Source organism: Poecilia reticulata, linkage group LG11 (assembly GCF_000633615.1).
Source record: "Poecilia reticulata strain Guanapo linkage group LG11, Guppy_female_1.0+MT, whole genome shotgun sequence".
Taxonomy (NCBI): Eukaryota; Metazoa; Chordata; class Actinopteri; order Cyprinodontiformes; family Poeciliidae; genus Poecilia; species Poecilia reticulata.
In genome coordinates this window covers 5,161,592-5,180,389 of record NC_024341.1, presented here as the reverse complement: position 1 = coordinate 5,180,389, position 18,798 = coordinate 5,161,592, and the positions used below count along the sequence as shown (strand labels likewise).

The following is an 18,798-nucleotide window of genomic DNA, read 5'->3' as shown; positions in this document are numbered from 1 at the left end:
TGCCTCTTCTTTGTTTACCTGCGGTGATCGCTCATCAACCTGTGGTCCAACTCACCGGCTTTAACGGAGGACGCCGAGAGGAAGGAGCCCAGCAGGAGCAGCGGCAGCGCCGCCGCCGCCGCAGACAAGCCCGGTTTCGCCATCCTCCTGCTTCTTCTTGCGGGGCTTCACATCCTGCGCGGCCCATTTATCACATCGCATTTAAGGCGAGCGAGACGAGCATCCCCGGCCGGTAAGGGGAGGGGGGGGAACCAGAGGGCGGACTTGTTGTGCCCGGAGATGAGGCTCTCTGGAAGTTGTGAGCTGCAGCAGAAGCGCCAGCAGCGGCGGCGCAACAACAGCCGGAGGAGGAGGAGGAGGAAGACGAAGAGGAGGAGGGATTGAGATGAAGGTGAAGAGAGAGGGAGGTGGAGAGGGGTGGAGGTGAAGCGAGGGAGATAGTACCGGTGTGGTGACAGGGATGGCGGCTCGGAGTGTCAGTCCGGTCACGGAGACTGAGGCGGTGACGGAGAGGTGGGAGCGGAGGCAGCAACGTGCCGCTGTTCGCAGACACCCGCAAACGCTCACGCAAAAACACCTGCAGCAGCGCACGTGAGGTCACTTAACAGAAGAAACCGGAAAACAAACAAACAAACAAACAAAGAAAAAAATTAATACAAAATAAAGTAGACAGACCTCACTGAAGATATTTCATTTCATTAAATGAGTTGGTAAATATAGTAGAATATAAAATATTACGGCGCGCGTGTGACGTTTACACGCAGCGGGATGAATTACACTGTTTGACCTTTCAACCCCAAACTTTTTAGCAACAACATCATCAAAAAAGATCGAAGGGCGATGTTTTTATTTATGTCATTATTAAAAACGCGAAACTGCTTGAATTATTATTACCGTATTATTTTTAGTTCATCAACAGATGGACACGCGCAATATCTTCAGGAAATGCTTCTAGAATCACGATTTCTGTCGAAACGGCATCTGGAAATCATTGTTGATCCTAACCAGTTAAATTCAATTCAGATTTAATTACTTATTGATCCCAAAGGGAAATTAAACCTTATTGTAAAACAAATTATTTAAGATTATTTAGAGTTGCTTTAGTTGGAAGGACAGATTTTCAATCAGAAAGCTAGAATTCAAATCAGAATTCCAGCTTGAGCAAAACTAATCAAATTAATTGTAAGAAATTATTATTATTATTATTTTGAAGTTGGTCCAAAGAAAAAAATTTTTTTCAGTGCAACGACTCAAACTCACATTTGAGCTCTTCTGCAAAACTCTGACAGATTTGGGTGGAAACCAGCTGCTCCCAAGTGCATAACACTAAAAATAAAGATGAACTTTTGAAGATAAAGATATGAACGACATCTTGCTGAAAAAAAAAAAAACAAAAACAGAGAACATGGCTGGAAAAAAAATCTCTTATTTTCTGTCTCGTGTCAGTCTTCTCTGTAGAGTGAATACCAAACAGAGGGATGTTGACACAGGACTAATAAATCGTCGAAAACTGTTTGCCCGAATGTTTGTCTGCCCTTGAATGTACATATGTCACCCATAAATCCTGCCGCCGTTAAAAAAAAAAAAAAAAAAAAAAAAAGCTTTGCTGCAGGAAATGGACTCCAAAAAAAACCTGCCGATGTCATCAGATCTTCTCTCACTCTCTTTTCTCATTGGAGACGCAATCAAACTGGAGACAGAGGACCACTTTCCAACCTTCTTCAAATCAGACAAAATTGGTTTAAAGGTAATTTTGATTCAGTAAGAGCGAAGTGGATGGTTGACCTTTTGACCTTTAAACCTTCATTAGTACCTTCACAGTCAAAGCAGCACAAACCAAAAAAATATGCTGCACAAACGTCGTCTGGTTGACTGACACCAGTTTTGTCTGATTTGCAGGAGGTGGTGGGGAGGGGGGCATCTCACTCAGGTCCAATACTAAGGTGTAATATTTGATATATAAATCATTTTTATAACAACTGAAGCTAGCATAGTCACTTGATTATGCTATAAAATGACACCATGTGCCTGGAAAACACAAAACTCTGCCTCCTTTAATAGTTTATAAAAACTTTATAACATTTTTTATTCCACGTAATTATTATCTCCTTTTTTTGCAAAAACAAAAAAAAAGCCAGTCTCCTTTATTTCCTCCTTACATCTTGTTTCGTTCTATGTTCATTAGAGAACAAAATAAAATATAAACATAAACAAACAAATATATCTGTTTGTATTTATAAACCATGTTTAGTTTGGATTCAATTTCATTTTGTTCACCAAAGGATAAGGCTGTACTTTTTCTTTTTTTTTTTTCTTCCTCCATCAGAGGTTCACGTTTTATGTGCTGCTCTTCTGTCTTTTAGACAATCCAGAAGCTAAAAAAACCCAAGATGGCAGCAGCTTATTTCCTAAAGTGGTTCTGATCAAAGTGCTGGCACCGGTCAGAGAGAATGCCCTCCTCGGAGGAGGGGAGGAAGAGGAAAGATGAAGAGAAGGAAGACAACGTCCTGACGTCGCCTCCCTCCTTCCAAGGACAGTCGCCCTGTGCTGAGGGGCCGACCCCCCGTGTTACCTAACAGGAAGGAGACTCTGCCGCCTCCTTCCAGCTGCACCCTAACCAGTCAAAGTCACTTTCACGTACCACGTCTTCACCTTCAAAACGACTCTGTTGCTCTGCTTACTTTTGTATCTGAATGTTTCCTGTATTCAGTTTGCAAACAGATCTGAAATGTGACGACCGGTCCCCGATTTCTCTCCTCGCTTTCTGCGGAGAGTTCTAGGGGACGGCGAAGCCGCGAAGACGGACTTGTTGTTGTTAAATTGTGCTTTCTGAGTCAAACCCAAACTAAATGTGATTATGGAAATAACCCCCAGTGTCCCTTTGACTGTGGAGGTTCATTTTTAGGGAGGATATTTGCATCGCTTGCATTCTCCGATCAACTGTAAAGGATTTTTTTTTTTTGTGGAAAAAGTCAAATCCATTAGCTTGCTTAATCCGCCTTGAATGTGTTTGACCGCTGAAGCTCTGAATTTCTGTCATAACTGAAGGAGAGTGTTGAGGGCTAAAAAAGGCGATAACTGAGCAACGTTTTATTAAGATAAGTTGAAGACATTCTAAAAACTCACTATCATCCTACGTTGAACTCTTTCTTTTCTGTCTTTCATTTTTCAGTACTTTAGAAACGAACCTCTTCAGCTTGTTAGGTCAAAATCTGGGTGATTTTTCACTTAGTGCAAACATCAACCATTGAACTCTACGGCCATAGTTCTGCCACTGTTGGACTCGAGTTTCCTCTTGTGCAGGGGTGTCCAAAGTGCGGCGCCGGGGCCATTTGTGGCGCTTGGACCAATTTTTTTTGAGGCTCCAAACAGCAAATTTAGAACAAAATTAATTTGTATATTGAACGTTTTACTTTTAATCATTGTAAAATCGTCATTGATCTAATTTTCTTACAACGTAAAATGTTAAGTACAACACAAAGTGCTTGTCTTTTTTTTTATAGTCAAGCTTGTAAGAATAAGTAGAACCATGTTTACCCAGAGACTTTTACTGAAAATCTGGCTTTTCTGAAGCTTTTATTTAATTTATTAAACTTCCCTAAACTTAGCAAGCTTTGTGAAAGAAAGTGACCTGAATCCCGTTTTTGTAACTGAGAATAAATTTGTTCAGAAAGTATTTGAAAAGTATTTCATTTAAGAGAACAAATGTGCAAAATTATTGCTAAGTGATGGATGAACGACGAATAACGCTTCCCAAAACTCAGCTACTTTCTTTCCTTGATTTTATTTGAGTTTTTACATTTTTCTTTCTTGGGCCATGAATACTTTTGACCCTTGTGACAAAAAGTTTGGACTCCGACACTACTTTAGTGTCACTCTCAAGAAATATTGATATTAGTTTGGTGAGTAGGAATTAATGAGTTACTTTCTCTGTGGGACTGGGATCAGTTCCATCTTAATGTTGTTTCAAGTTCAAGCTCATTAAACAACAACAACAACAACAACAACAGGAAATGCTAACTAAAGCTACTATTCATCTTCACTTTGTGTTTTCCAACACAGCACTGTCATGTTTAATGAAGAAGGATGGACAGTTTTTGCGTGTGTGTATGATAAATTTGCTGACATACAAATTTGCAGGAATGCGACTAAGCAGTCTCTATCATCTCAAACACGGTTGAGTTTTAAATGCATGGCGGCCATATTGGATTTTGAGGGTTTGTGTTGTTGATAAACTCGACTTTCCTACAAGGAATTTCAATCTCAGATGACATTTATGCCTATCTGCAAACACAAAAAAATGAAAAGAAAGGCTTATTGAAGCCGAAATGCAAATATTAAGAACGAATTCAAATTATTACTCTTTTGTTTGTCTAAATCAAATATTACATCAAACAAAGTCTGGATGTGATTCTGCTCAGACAAAAGCACGCATCGTAAAGACAAGTCTTCAGGTGACATTAGATTCAACTAACAACATTTTATATTCCAGTTACTGGTCTATTTATTAAACTGTAATAAATATATTTAAGCAATAACATTTTTCAGCAAAGGTTAAGACAGAATGCAACCGTCTGTAATCGACATTTCCTCTGGTGATGATCCGTTGGGGCGGTCGGAGTCCAGGATGTTGAAGTCCAGCTGTTTTTCTTGTTACACATTTGGAAGCGAAGCGTTTAAAGATCCTGATGGTTCGATGTTTCCTCCTCATCCGCAGAACAAATCACCTAAACGCCACAGTGCAGGTGGTTCTAATTACTGTCAGCAACTCAGTGATTATTGACCAAAAACACTGAGTCATTTGTCAAACAACACAGTAAGCGAAGTGAAGCTCTATCAACGAGGAAGAGGAAGCCAAATGCATCACATCTGTGTTTCCACCTGAAACCAGTGCAGACTTGTGTGTTTTTGGTGCTTTTGCACAGCAGCTAACCGCAAAATATAAAAACTGAGATTAAAATAAAAAGGTTCTCTGGACTCATCCAGATGTTGCTTTTTATGGTCTACGGATTTCATTACGACAATCACAGGTTCCGGTTGTCGCCACAGTCGCCACGCCGAATCATTTGTTTTCTTTTTTTTATTTATTTTGTTTTTATTGTTCTGTTTTGCTCTCTGTTGGATTTTCACATCTGACACGCTCAAACAGCCGCAGCTGGAAAAGCCACAGCTCATTAACCCGAAACCATTCACTAAAACGCTCTTCTGGCCTGCAGTGAAACCTGAAACATGGGTTAAAAAAAACTCCACTTCAACAACATGAGTGGTGTAAGGAGGCAAAACAAAGACAAAACGCAGCAACGGCGCTGGCAGTTTGGTATTTGTTTGGTTCAGAACAGATAAACGCAGTGAAGCCGTGTCCATGCTCACCGTCTGCCGCTCATACTGTAACAGTGTACGCTCATGGAGGATGCTGGCAGAGGTCAGCAGCAGTTATATAATAACCTCTCCTTGGCGCTCAGTCGCACACGCACACGCACACATCTCTAAATTTGGCAGTAAGGCACGAAAAAGGTAACAGGGCCGGGAAGCCATTACTAATTCACAGCTACGGCTTTGTGAGCAACGCGAGGAGCAACATCGGCTGGCGAACGCACACCTCTAGGGCAGAGGAAGTACAGGTAGCAGAGCTCAGTGTGGGTCAGAAGTTTACATATGCCTATCGGCAGCATGAATGTCGTAGACTTGTGGGATTGGGATGGAGTTTGGATTTACTTACCCACAAAGTGCCAGAATTATGTAAAGTTTTCGAATGCAACACTTTCCAATTCATAACTTAGTATTAGAAATGATATATGATGCTGAACATTGACTTAGTCTGTGAATCAGCCTGTTAAGTTCTCTCACTTGACTTTATTAGTCTTTGAAATTTGTAACAGTCTGCATAAAACTACTGTAACCAGAGCAAAACAATACAAGGTTGTGTAAAATGTAAATGTCAGCATCAGCCATAAACAATCTCCATGTTGAACAACAAACAATTTGCACGTTACCATATCACAGCTAAGGAAAAATGAACTTTGATGCTAAATATATGTCTGAATAGCACACAGGAATTTGCTGTTTCTCATAGTTTAAAAATATTGTAAAAATAAAAAATCTGTTACAGTATTTTTTATTTTTTGAATTTTTTTTTTGTTTTTGGTCACTTGACTGATCTAAAACACCGACCAAAAAAAAGAAGAGATTTTAGGTGTAGAAATACTCAAACCTGCTTCTCTAGTTAAAAATACTGTTTGGAAAATGTTATTCGTCCGTCCAAAACATCGAAGGATTTATTTCCTATTTATGATCATAAACGTCTTCTGATGTGATTAAATCCACCGTAATAAGACGTATCTCTCTAAGCATCGAAAAGAAATTTCACTGCTCTCACCTGGGTCATTCCCAGCACTTGTGATTCTCATTCTGACGGCGTTTGCACCGTCGAGCCATAAGTGAGTCAAAGGTCACACCACGCTCGCCTCATCAAAAGAAGTTCACACTTTGACTTTTTACCCGACGACAACGATGATGATGGAGTGGCTTTTGAAGTGTGAAGGTTGAGCTTGAGAGTGGCGCTGAATAGCACTCATCAGACAGGACTGTGTGAAATGCGGTGAAATGAGGCTGAATTTCAGCGGCTAATGCCGAGTAAGGATGCCAGCGGCGCCTGCATCACTTTTTCAGGAATCGCTGCAGAAATGGGGACATATTTTATCCTTGTACATGCCTGACAAAGACAAAAAAAAGGCCAACAAGAGCCAAATTTAACATTATGAGCATCGCTCAAATGATCAAAGACTGCAGGTGACTGGATATGTTTCGATTTCTTTAATGTGTTTGAAGGGATAGATCTGTGTTTTTAAAGTGCGGCTCTGTTAAAAACGTTACAAGCACTTTATATCTTACCTGTAGTAAATAACTCTCTTGGTTGTCGTCATTTAGTGTACACTCAAATTAGTTGGTACACCTCTTTACTTTTTTTGATGTTTCATCACTAGATATTTTCAGATCTGCAAAGCAGATATTAGCTGCTGTTCACCTTTTTCCACAGAAAGTCATTGTAAAAATCGCTAAGTGTCCATCTACTCTACTGTCCTCAAATAAAGTGAGAAAAGTCACAATAAGCAGACCTTTTTCCAGTCTGCAGGCTTGGTGCTAATCACTTAGCATCATTCCACCTCTGCAGCTGATGTGATTTGGCAGCTTTCGCGTTGCTGGCTCCCAAACTGATACATTTGGCAAAGTTGCCTTCCTGTTTAAACTCGACTCGACTGAGCGTGCTTTGCTGAGCCAACAGAAAACAGCGGTGACTCATAACGACAGCTGAAACTGGAATTATAATTTAAGGCTGCCATTAAAAAGACATTATAGATCACTAATGAAACACGGAGACAGGGATGGGAAGCTGTTTACATCAAATGGTGACCGGGCTAGTGTCAAATGTAATCCCTTATTCCTTCCATTAAAGGCCTTTTATTGAAATGCAGATCGAAAAAGAAAAGAGATTTGTTTCTTCCAGAGCAATTGTAGTTTGAAGGTAAGGTGAAACACACACACAAACGCACGCACACACAATACGCTTGCCTACCGAGCTGCGTATCGGTGTATAAATGTCTGAGCGTTTGTGAGTGCGAATGGGTGAATGTGACTCTAGTGTAAAGCGCTTTGAGTGGTCAAAAATGATTGGATAAAGCGCTACATAAGTTCAGTCCATTTACCATTTACACACACACACACACACACACACACCTTATGATAATACAGAAACTTTCATGAAAAAAGAATTAAAAAAAATAGTTAAATAGCATTTTCTCTTAGCTTTGGAATGAAATATGCAGAAAAAAAAGAAAAACGAAAAATTTTATTAGCCAGTGTTCCTTAATAGCGTGTGCTTAATCTGAATTACTTACACCACACTACCACACATCAACTCTCGTTTAAAAGTGAATTACCCCCTGTCAGGATCCGTGTTTCCCCAGTTATTTTTTGTTAGTCTTTTTGTTTGTTTTTGGGAAGTCTTCCATCCTGGTTGGAACCGGCATTACGCCTGGTGTCCACCAGAGGGCACCACCTCTCCACCCCTGAGAAGCCGCCTGGGTCAACCCGTACACACACCTGCAGCTTGTTGAGGAGGCGTTGACRGTGGATATAAGCAGCGGCTCCACTTCATCTCACCGCCTGAGTGTTTGCTCGCATTGGTAACACTTCGTTCCAGAACTAGGCCCTCTGAGTATTGTCTGAATCTAATCTCTGTTGTTTCCTCGTCAGATTCTCCCGCCGCCTCCTCGTTGCTCTGGTTCGTTCCATCGTTGCTGGCTTCTGAGTGAGTGTGCCTTTTCCCTCCGTGGATCATCCCCCCCTGTGTCCTTCCTCGACGCTACCGGTGTTACCGGCCTAGACGCCACCCCTCGTGAGATCCTCCCGTCTGTGTCCTYCCYCGACGCAGCCGGTGTTACCGGCTGTCGCCAACCCCGAGTGTGTGTGCGTATTGCTCCCTGTTGTCGATCCGTCTCCGGTGGATTCCCCTTCGGGACGCTACGGGTCAGGAGACCCACGCCCGAACCCTTCCGGAGAACAACCTCCGACAGACCTAGCTCCAGGCTGTCATCCCAGGTGAAGTCACCTGACCGTTCCAGGATTACTTACCGTTGCCAGAGAACAACCTCCGACAGACCTAGCTCCAGGCTGTCACCTCAGGTGAAGTCACCTGACCGTTCCAGGACTACTTACCGTTCTCACTCCACTCCATCTACTTCATCCTCCTTCCAAGTAAGCCCTCCTCAGTCGTTTCCCTTCAAGTCATCACAGATCTCTGTCTAACCCTGTGCTCCCCTGTTGACAGTCAGACGACCCGGTCCGCAGCTCCAGAACTCTCCTCCTTCCCTTTCAATAAATATCATTGTAATTCACCTGCCTGTCTGGTCGTGTTCTTGCATGTGGGTTCGTAAACTACCTCCCATCATGACACCCCCGACAGACTGTTTATTCTCATAGCGCCGCCGTACTGTAGCTAAATAGCCAATGGACCTTACCAAGCTCCGCCCAGAAATGCCCCTCAAGAGTCCCACGTGACTTCATGTCTCACATTAACAGCTTAACTCCAATGTCTAAACATGGCATTTTTCGTTCTCTGCAGAGAATTTCTGAGTCGATTAGTGTAGCATTTCTGCCGGATTTTCACAAAATATCAGCCATGACAATGGACAGGGGAACCAACAAGTTCATGTCATCTTTTTTGGACGAAATCAAGGTGTTTGAGCCACGCGATGCCTCCAGCATTGTGCGTGTTGCAGCTAAATGCTACCGGTGGATGAGGAAAACAGCAGATCCTCACACCCTCAGCATAAATATAGCTGTGGACAAGATCACTGATGCCTATTCTTGCAAGGCTGGGTAAGTCGGGCATTCATGGTTTTGAGGGTTCGAATGTGCCTAGGCCTTATACATGGTACTCAGTGCTAGCGTGGCTAACACGATTACAGTTTAGTAAAAATCCTTTTCAGGTAAAATAAAATATTTAATGTATGTCAGATACGGTAGACATTGCATATTGATCTGTTCAGCTAACGTAAAGCTGTAACAGACAGGCTTCAAGGTGTAGAAGTTGTATCGGTACTGTCATTATGCTGTACTTGGCTAAAAGGTTTTCATAATGGATGTGTTTATTATTGACTTTATTTTTTTCATTCACTAAACACAAAGAAAGCAAAGCAATAATACTTACACCAGCACACACTCCTTTCTTCTTATTGATCCTATGACGGTTGAGCTGCAGATGCGGTCGTGCACAAGCGTTGATCCAAGCAAGACATTCCGTTTCAGATTTTGGAAATCTGTAAATTTTAGTTCCACAAATACGATCAGGATACCTGACATCGCCTGTACAGATACCCCACTGACGGAGAACCATTTTTTTTGAGTCCTGACGCAAAAACTTTCTGTCGGTCTGGTAGTCCACAATGTACATTAGCATGAGTTTGTGAGACGACAAGGCACGTGATAGCTGAACTGTGACGTAAAATGGGCATTAGCCAATGAAATGCGGCCCCTGTGGTAAGGTCCATAGTTTGCGGTTACAAAAGTTCCAAATTTGATGACAGCGACAACTGTTGAGGGAGATCTTACTCCACCTTGACTGATGGTGCAGAATTTTCAAGATGGCCGGTAAGCTACAGCTTGACTTCCTCAGCTTATTTCATTAGTTTTAGCTAATAGCTACCACCCTGCTGTTTTTCTTTGTTTACTTTTTCTGTTCATGAGCCGCTATTATTTAGTCTTTACTGATAATCAGTTATGAATGTTGCTGTAGTTTGTTTGATGTATGTGTTTCTCTGGTTAGCATAATGCCAAAGCTGCTCTGGATAAATGTTGCTATTATTTGTTTTTGATAATAGTCATAATGCTCCTGTTGCCTTTTTTTGAGCTGCTGCTGCTTTTATAATGCACATTTTGTTGATATCATGATTTTCTGGGTAAGACGGCCATTTGTATATATATGTATATAACCTGCTCAAGTCTTTTTGATTTCTGGGTTAATTTTGTGCAAGTAGCCATGATTATTTCATCCTATGCCAGTGTATTTAGTCCTTTTAGGGAGGAAGGCCTCTGTCTGGTGTCATTAGTTAATTTTCTACAATTTTATTACAATTTTGCTTGTTTGTTAAAAATTAAACATCTCAAATTAGTTTGGTGTTTTTTACAGTTCTGAGTCTTGATTTGGTGTTGGCCGTCGACACTGATTTAATGATAAAAGTCTGTATATCTTGGAAGTTACTGAACCGACCATTTGCTTTTAGCTAATTCAACATGTTATTTTTGCTGTATAAAGAATTTCCCTACTGTTCATTTCAATCCCTGTGCTGGAAGGGAAATCTATTGGCACATCAACCCCACCAAGAATGTTTTTCACCAGCTGCCACTGGTTTCCACTGCCAAGCACTGTACCCTGATCTCTGGGGTTTATTTATGAAATACGTTGTCTGGTAGACTCCTTTGTTTCATCATCATTTCATCATCGTCGACATTAAAACAGTTTGAGACAAACACTCTGAGTAACTGATTCATAAAATGTTTATGGGGTTATAGATTTCAAACAGAAAGTACGTAATGGTTGAATGAGTCTCATTAAATCTGTCTGCTTGCGTTTTTCTAATCTGTTTGACTACAGGCAATGAAAATGAGTTTTAATAGCATTGTGTTGAGTAAAGGACGCAATGATTAGAAGTCTTTTTTTTTAAATTTGCTTTCTGAGATTGTTAAAAAAGTACAAGCTGCTGCAGATAATAAGTACACATAGTCAAATATTCCGGTATGTCCATATTCATAGTACATGAAGGCACTGCTCTAGAAAAACAAAAACCACTTTATGTAATTTGAAATAGCCATACTGCTGTCAGTAGCCCGATCACCGATCTGCAATGGGGTAGACCCTTTTACAGATGTAAGATGTCCCGCCAATTTTTGTATGATTTTTTTTAAGCAGTTTGTGTTCCTGTGAGGCAGCTACAATATGCACTATGCTACTAAAAGTTTTTATTCACCCATCCAATCATCAGGTGTTTTATGGCCAAAGGTGCCAACTTTCTGCCATCATTGTCTCCAGACCTCCAAACTTCATGTGGTCAGTGATCAGCTCATGAACAATGCATAGAGGGCTTCATGGAATGGCTTTTCGTGGCCCTTACATTCAAGCCTTGCAGAGCACCAAGTGCAACGCAAAAGTATCTGTTGCTGTCGTGCAAAGCACACCAACACTGGACTCTAGAACAGTGCAGATGTATCCAGAGTGACGAATCACGACTCTTATATCTGGAAAGCCAATGGATCCATGACGGTAGCCGGAATAACGGTACTTGCCTCGAGGCAACGTGTCAAGTGTAAAGTTTGGTGCTGAGGGGATTATGGTGTGGGGATCTGCTTTTGTAAGAGATGGCCTCAACCTTTTCATATTTAAACCTCATGGGATGGCTCTCAGGTCCATGATTAGTGAAAACATTTAGCAATGTAGTATATATTTTGTTTTTAGATATGCACCATTTCTTTTGGGTGTCATCTTTCTTTTGACCTCCAGCAACACAGAAACGTGTCATCTAATTGGTTGGAGGACTCTGGTCGAAGTTTGATTTGCGATTGACATGAGTAACAGGCCCGTTACAGCTATCGAATCTGTTGTATCACTGTTATGTTGTTAAAATTTTCTCAAGTGCACCCAGTGTATTGCCTTTGTCAGTATTAACAGTTGGTCACGTGACTCGGGAGATGCGAAAACAGTGCTTCCATTGGAGTTTTACGAAGCATCTATTTATATATGGCAGAAACACCACCTCATCCTAACGCAAAAACTGTAATGAAAAATGTGAGTTTTTTTTAAATTCCATTAAGCACATTTATTTTTATAATTTCAACTTGCACAATTTTCTGGAAATGCAGCTACTGACTTGATACAATTTGCAGGGTTTGATTAGATAGAAAATGTTTGAACCAAAATGAATAATATTTGATAACTTGGATCAATTGTAATGTGTATATGTAATTGGATTTAATTAACTTTTTTCTTTTGTAAAGTGCCCTCAAAAGATATTTCTTGTGAATTGGTGCAGTATAGGTAAACTGAACTGAATTTGTGACAAAATCTCTTTACAGTAATATTCTTGCACACACATAACCCCACACGGTTAGCCAAGATATTTTATTGCACCTTCTTTTTTTTTTTATTTCATCCTCCTATTGCACCCAGACCTGACAGCGAGTGCAGGAGGCGGACTGTGATTTAGTTGCGGTTAGGTGGCAGAAAGCCGAGGTCCGCAGCTCAGCTTTATCAGAGGTGCTTCATCTTGCCGTGGGGGACATGAGAACTCATTTAGGGTGTTGCCAGAGATGGCCTCGCACCAGCCGACGGCACGGCTGAATTACTGTCACGCTGCAGCTCCTGTATTCCTGTATTCCTCTCTATTTATCTGTGTGTGTGTGTGTGTGTGTGCGCGAGGGGATGTGTACACTTAGGGAGACAGAGAGAGAGACTCTGTGTGACTCACTGTCATTTTGAATACTCATGGATGCCACCGATACCTGCCAACACATGATGGACATACAGATACGGGTCAAAAAGACAAAAAAAAAACTGCTTACTCTAGACTTGACAAGTTTAAGCGTTTCTGTTTATGATCCTTTGATTTTATGGCATCACTATGGCGACTGGTGATCTAAACTGATTTAGCGGGCAGGTTTTTGGCGACCACCATGGTTCAGGTGGGGTGACGACTTTGTAGTCTTGTCACCTCCATGCTAACAAAAGCTTATTGAATGTACTCTATCCTCCACCGCCTCATAAACCAGAGTTTAATCTGAGCTGTTTTATATACAGCATATGAGAGCATTTATTGGCACCCAGGGAGAGATCTAAAGAAGCTGTAAAATAAATGGTTGTTATGGAGATACCACTCTTGAGATTCTTTTACATCTTCTACAGTACCTCATTGGGCACGGTGGCAAGATAAACTCATGTCCTCGTTTGGTTTGTCTATCTTCCATTTGTTTAATACTTGTTAAAGCTTTCTCTGGGACGTCTGTAAGTTCATGCACTTATTATCTACGATGGCGTACTAGGGCCATTGTAGATGGGTAAAAAAGAGGAGCAAATTTCCCCCAAAAAACTTAGAAATTTTGAGATTTTTGAAATTTTCTAGAAAAAGCGAGGGTATTTCTGAGCTTGAAAAGTCTCACATTTGCGAGAAAAACTCAGAAATTTGAGGCTAATCTCAGAGAGTTTCTACAAAACACAAGGAAATTCAGAGTGTCACGTGAAAGTCAGTCCAGGCTGGGATGGTGGATCACCCCATCCACTGGTGGTCTATACCTTACCAGAGGCACGAAAGTCTGAGAAATTTCTAAGCCCAAACATTCAGCTGGATGTAAGAACTTTCTCATTTTTTGTGAAATGTGAATTTCATGGTAGTTGGTAACCTGTGTAATGTTTATTACAACCATAGGTAGCATCAACATCTGACAAAATAACACTTTCGTGTAGCCTGGTTGATTCACTTCGAACCAGTAGATGGTTTCCTTTTAAAAAAAATTCAAAAGTTTGCTTAAAATTTGTGTGAACATTGGATAAAAATATAGCTAATAGCTTCTTTCTTGCCACTTCTCCATAAAGGTACAGAGTTGTATTGAAAGATTCGGCCAATAGAGTTGTGGATCTCTGTTGCCGTGGTCTCCCTGGCAATCTAAGCTAGAACTCATCTTCTTGCTTGGCCTATCAGATTAGGCGTAAATACCACACAGTAGTAGGTTTGGAGTTGTAATTTTTCTGTTTTTGGACTGAGAAGTTCTCCAATAAACGTTCCAATCTTGGAATATTGTTTTAAAACTTTCTCTCTGACCGGTATGCCCTTCCTCTTGGTCTTCTTGATGCTATTTGTTCACTAATATTCTCTTAACAAACCTTCGAGGTATTAGTCATCTAAATTACGTACAGGTGGACTGTATAATAATTGGGACCACAGATTTTTACAGATTTACACTTACAGATTTTTGTTGTAAGAAATACTGAAAACCACGTATCATTTGCCTTCCACTTCATTATGCACTAGACTGAGTTATTCTGTCACGTGGGCAGTCCAATACATTACAAAAGGTGTACAAATATTAATGGGGTGTATTTATATAGAGATGCGAGCATCTTACACTCATCAGGCCCCTTAAGTACAGGCAGAAGGAAATGTTGCAGTGACAGAAACTCTTCCAGTAGGTCAGAAAGGGACGTTTCATATCGATTGATTTCTGTTTTGTGGAAAATGTTAGAGAACAGCAGTCTATCTCTTAATCTAGTAAGTATTTGGAATAACTTTGTCCCTTGACTCACATTATCATGTTATTTTTCCTTTATAAGTATTTTTCAGATGAATGTACCTTTTAAATCTGTTCTAGATTAAAAGTGCAGCGAGTGCAGTTGTTGTTTGGATGTTATTTTGTTCCACAGTTTATATTTTTAGAGTGGAGCTCCTTTGTTTCATCATCTTTTCACAATCGCCGACATTAACACAGTTTGAGACGAGCAATCTGAGTAACTGAGCCATCAAATACAAATGTTTATGGATTTATTGATTTTGAACAGAAACACTGCGTCACGCTCCACTGAGTCATATAAAATGTGCTTGCATATCAAGCCATTTTCCAAATTTGTGCGCTTGGATATAAGTGATGAGGATGTTTTTATTTTCTTTATTAGAAGTGAGTGAGTCAAAGAGAGAAGATATTTATTTGCTTACGAGCTGTTTCAGAAGACGGTACACAAGGTGAAGTATCTTGTCGTAGCCACACAATTATCACACACGTATCATAGCAACAAAGAACGTTGATCAGTCAGCCGAAAGTACATTTGCTATAATTATCCTGTATAAAGATAAAACTCAAAACAAATTAAACAGGAAAAGCGCAAGTTCCAAAGGCAGTTTGTGTTATTTTTGAACATTCAATAATTTCTTTTGAACCAAACGTTAATTTAGAATATTTCAAAATTAAATGGAAAAATGTAACAGAGATGCATACGAGTTATTGTTAGAAGCAAATATAGGAAAAACAAAATGCTCTTTCCACTGAAACAGATAAAAGGACATTTCATCTCACAACTTTTACTTAGCGTCACTAGATTTATTTTAAAAAAAAGTTAAAACATGGATCTTGTGAGTCTTTTAGAAAAATGAACTACAAAACAAGGACAAGTGTGTCCCTTATCTTGTAAAATCAACCATTACAAGGCGGTTACTTTCTTATAGGTGCACAGACATTTTGAAAAAGGGGAACCATCAGCTGACTTAGCTGTAGTGTATTATACATCTTTTGTCTATCTATTTCAAATGAATATCTATATGCTGTCTTGGGCATAAAAAAAATATTTCACAGGGGCACTTTTTTTGTCTGGAGGAAAAATGGCATGCACTCTAGCGCCTCCTAGTGTTCATCTGTGAACGTCCCAGAAAATATGTATAGACTTCAAGATTACATCATGTAAAATAAAAAAAAAAACAAGCATGGACAGACAACTCAATGTCATTTTAATTTCAGAATTATTCATGACAGTATGACATCCCTTTATTTAAAGGAAATTTTATTTGTTCATTTCTTCCCACAAGGACATAATACTGACAAAATGAGACATCAGGACACAAGGCTTACCCTTATCTGGAAAATGCACCAGTTTGCTTCTTTCTTATTTGTTTTGTGAATTAGTAAAAACTCTCAAACCTAAAATACAGAATTTGCTCACTTCTCTCCTTGTTCTCTTGGGTAGATATGCAAAGCATGTCTCATTAATTTGCTCCTGTCATTAGTACAGGAAGTAAACGCATCCAAATCATGTTGGTGAACTCAAGCGTTTGACCTTCGAACATGAACATTACAAGAAAATAACAGCCTGATTGGTTTTTAATAGCTGTAAACAATTATGTCAAACTAGACCTGTGTTATGTAGTAACAGTGTTCAGGGTTTTCCCCAGAAAACTTGCTAAGCCCGGTGGTCGGGACGCCGAGGTGGTCCACTGGCGATCCACCATGTTTTTATATTAAAGACGCTAAGCAGACAGAAAAAGTAAAAATATTACTGGGTAATTATATGTTACAGGAAAACAGCATCAGTGAGACGCTATTTAAATCCACAACTAGTCTTAAAAACAACTAATCAAAAAATACAATTAAAATGAATATTAATTATTTGCACTTCTGTTTAATCCAAAATAAGTCAGTGGCTCCATAAGGTCCCCCAGGCCTTCAGAGGGCCTTATGGATCTCTAGCCTTTGAGCCCAGATGTCTCCGCGCAGCTGCGCGCAATAACTCTGGCTGACTAAGCAGACAAAGCGTTTGATATGATTTGGTACACCGATTAACTGGAAAAATAATACTAAAATTAATAATAAAATCACATAAAACCAGCGAGATGCGTGACTACAAGATGAGCGCGAAAGCTCCTCGCCGGGCAGAAGCTGCGTGATGAATAGCGCTGCATCGTTAACCACTAACGCTCCGGCCAACCGGGACCAGAGACATAAACTACAGGGAAGACGGGACCACACGCTGGGCGGCGTGTTGAGATGTTAACGCCGAACATAATACTGTCCACAAAGATAAATCATTTTCACCACTCGCTCAACTCGCAAATGGCTGCAAACAGATGGCGACTACAAGTTATTCCTGCGGTTCACATAGAGCTGCGCAACCAGAGTTAACGCGGTTCGTTTTAAACTCTTACTTTGATATAGAGTTCTCCAAAGAAAAATAACTACCCACACTGGGTTGATGTGAATATCCATAAAGGTCAGCCTGTGTCCAGTTTGAGTGAAAGGAGGCACGTGGGATCCGCGCTGAGGTAAAGCAGCGGCAGCGCGAGGCAACTGCAGAGGCACCAGCTGTGTGATTGGTCCGCTCTCCGGCTTGAAATTAATAAACGATAAACCTTTTAGAAATAAATCTGCTCCACCAGTGAAACGCTCAGAACAGAGACGCTTGCAATCCGGCTTAAAGATTTATCAAATTTTTTTTTAGAAAAATTATTATAAAACTATTATAAAAATAAGCCATGCTTAGCCGGGCGGGGGGGGGGCTAGCAAAGCATGGTGGGCCACCAGGCTTATATTACACTGGGGGAAACCCTGTAAGGTGTAGTGCAGGGGCCCATCTTGTTTAGCCAAATTTCCAGATGTGTGTTGATCTCTACAACTGAGAAAATGCCTACAAGAAAATAACTTCTTACCTACATTGCCATATTGAATGAAATTGAAGAACCCAACTGCAGACAGGAAGTAGGCAATGTCATGAGGAAGAAGATTTATTAACAAAAACCAGAAAACAAGAGCTTACAAACAGTAGGAAGAACACAGAACCATAAACACAGAAAAAAAACCCTCCAGTGAGGAGTGATGGAAAATTTGAGGATGAGAACAGTCGAGAACCTGAACATGTCCTAACACCAGGTTGGTGAAGGAGGTGAAAAAAGACGTGTGGAAGGCCTATAGAGTCAACAATAAATGTAACTGAGGAATTTTATTTTAAATATGCCTGATTTTTCTACATCAAACAATTCCTATAAACCTTTCATAATTAATTCAGTACTTCCTGTTTCTACATTTTATTAGATTTCCTTAAGGTAGATGCAACAGTTGTAGTATAAGAATACACGGATTTCACAAATCTTGCAATGTTCAGGAAAGTGTTGCATTTATATTTATCACCCACCTAACTATGATGCTCCAAAATAAATAAAGTTCAACCATTAAGTTTTTTTTAACTTCAGCACATACTTGAAAAGCTGGAGTCAGATTTAACAGGAAGATGGGTGAAGCTAAGCACAAATGCACACCACACTGCTCAGATTTTTGTTTTATTGGAAGATCAATGTTTTAAAACCACGTTTCATTTTATGTTGTAGTTGATGATCAAATATTTTCTCACTCATAACAACCAAACAAGTTTTTTGCTTTATATGTGGAAATTTTCCCCCAGACATGTTTGCTAATGATCAATGAAAATATCACATTTAGAAACAGTGATTTTGCTTGTAGGTGCATATTTTTTGTTATGGACAAAATAGCATGGATCTTTTGTATTCTCCTGATAACATTTATAGGAATTAGACTAAATTTCTTGACTGCGCGGACTTGTGATGATCAGAACCTTTCGAACACGGCGTGTTTGAACGGGGAAAAAGTAGATCCGAACACCGGGCTCTTTACAGGCTGATGCAAGTTGAATGAGGGAGCTGTCAGCTTAATGGTATGATAGAAAAACAGAGAAAATAACCGGATATTTCCTTGATATGT

At 40.1% G+C, this 18,798-nt stretch overlaps 1 protein-coding gene and 1 long non-coding RNA gene across 2 annotated transcripts in view; one reads left to right on the top strand and one right to left on the bottom strand.

The window, feature by feature from the left end:
- The window catches only part of fndc5b (fibronectin type III domain containing 5b), a 17,624-nt gene extending 16,974 nt beyond the window's left edge, over positions 1 to 650 (bottom strand). Inside the window, exon 1 of the mRNA XM_008421408.2 lies at positions 56 to 650. Coding sequence (XP_008419630.1) covers positions 56 to 143 — 88 coding nt within the window. The 5' untranslated portion in view covers positions 144 to 650. The remainder of the gene's footprint in view (positions 1 to 55) is intronic.
- A 7,998-nt stretch (positions 651 to 8,648) lies between these two features.
- LOC103472048 (uncharacterized) lies at positions 8,649 to 8,894 on the top strand. Its single transcript, XR_534793.2, has 2 exons — positions 8,649 to 8,754; positions 8,828 to 8,894. It is a non-coding gene; the product is annotated as an uncharacterized LOC103472048 (long non-coding RNA).
- The last annotated feature ends 9,904 nt before the right edge of the window (positions 8,895 to 18,798 follow it).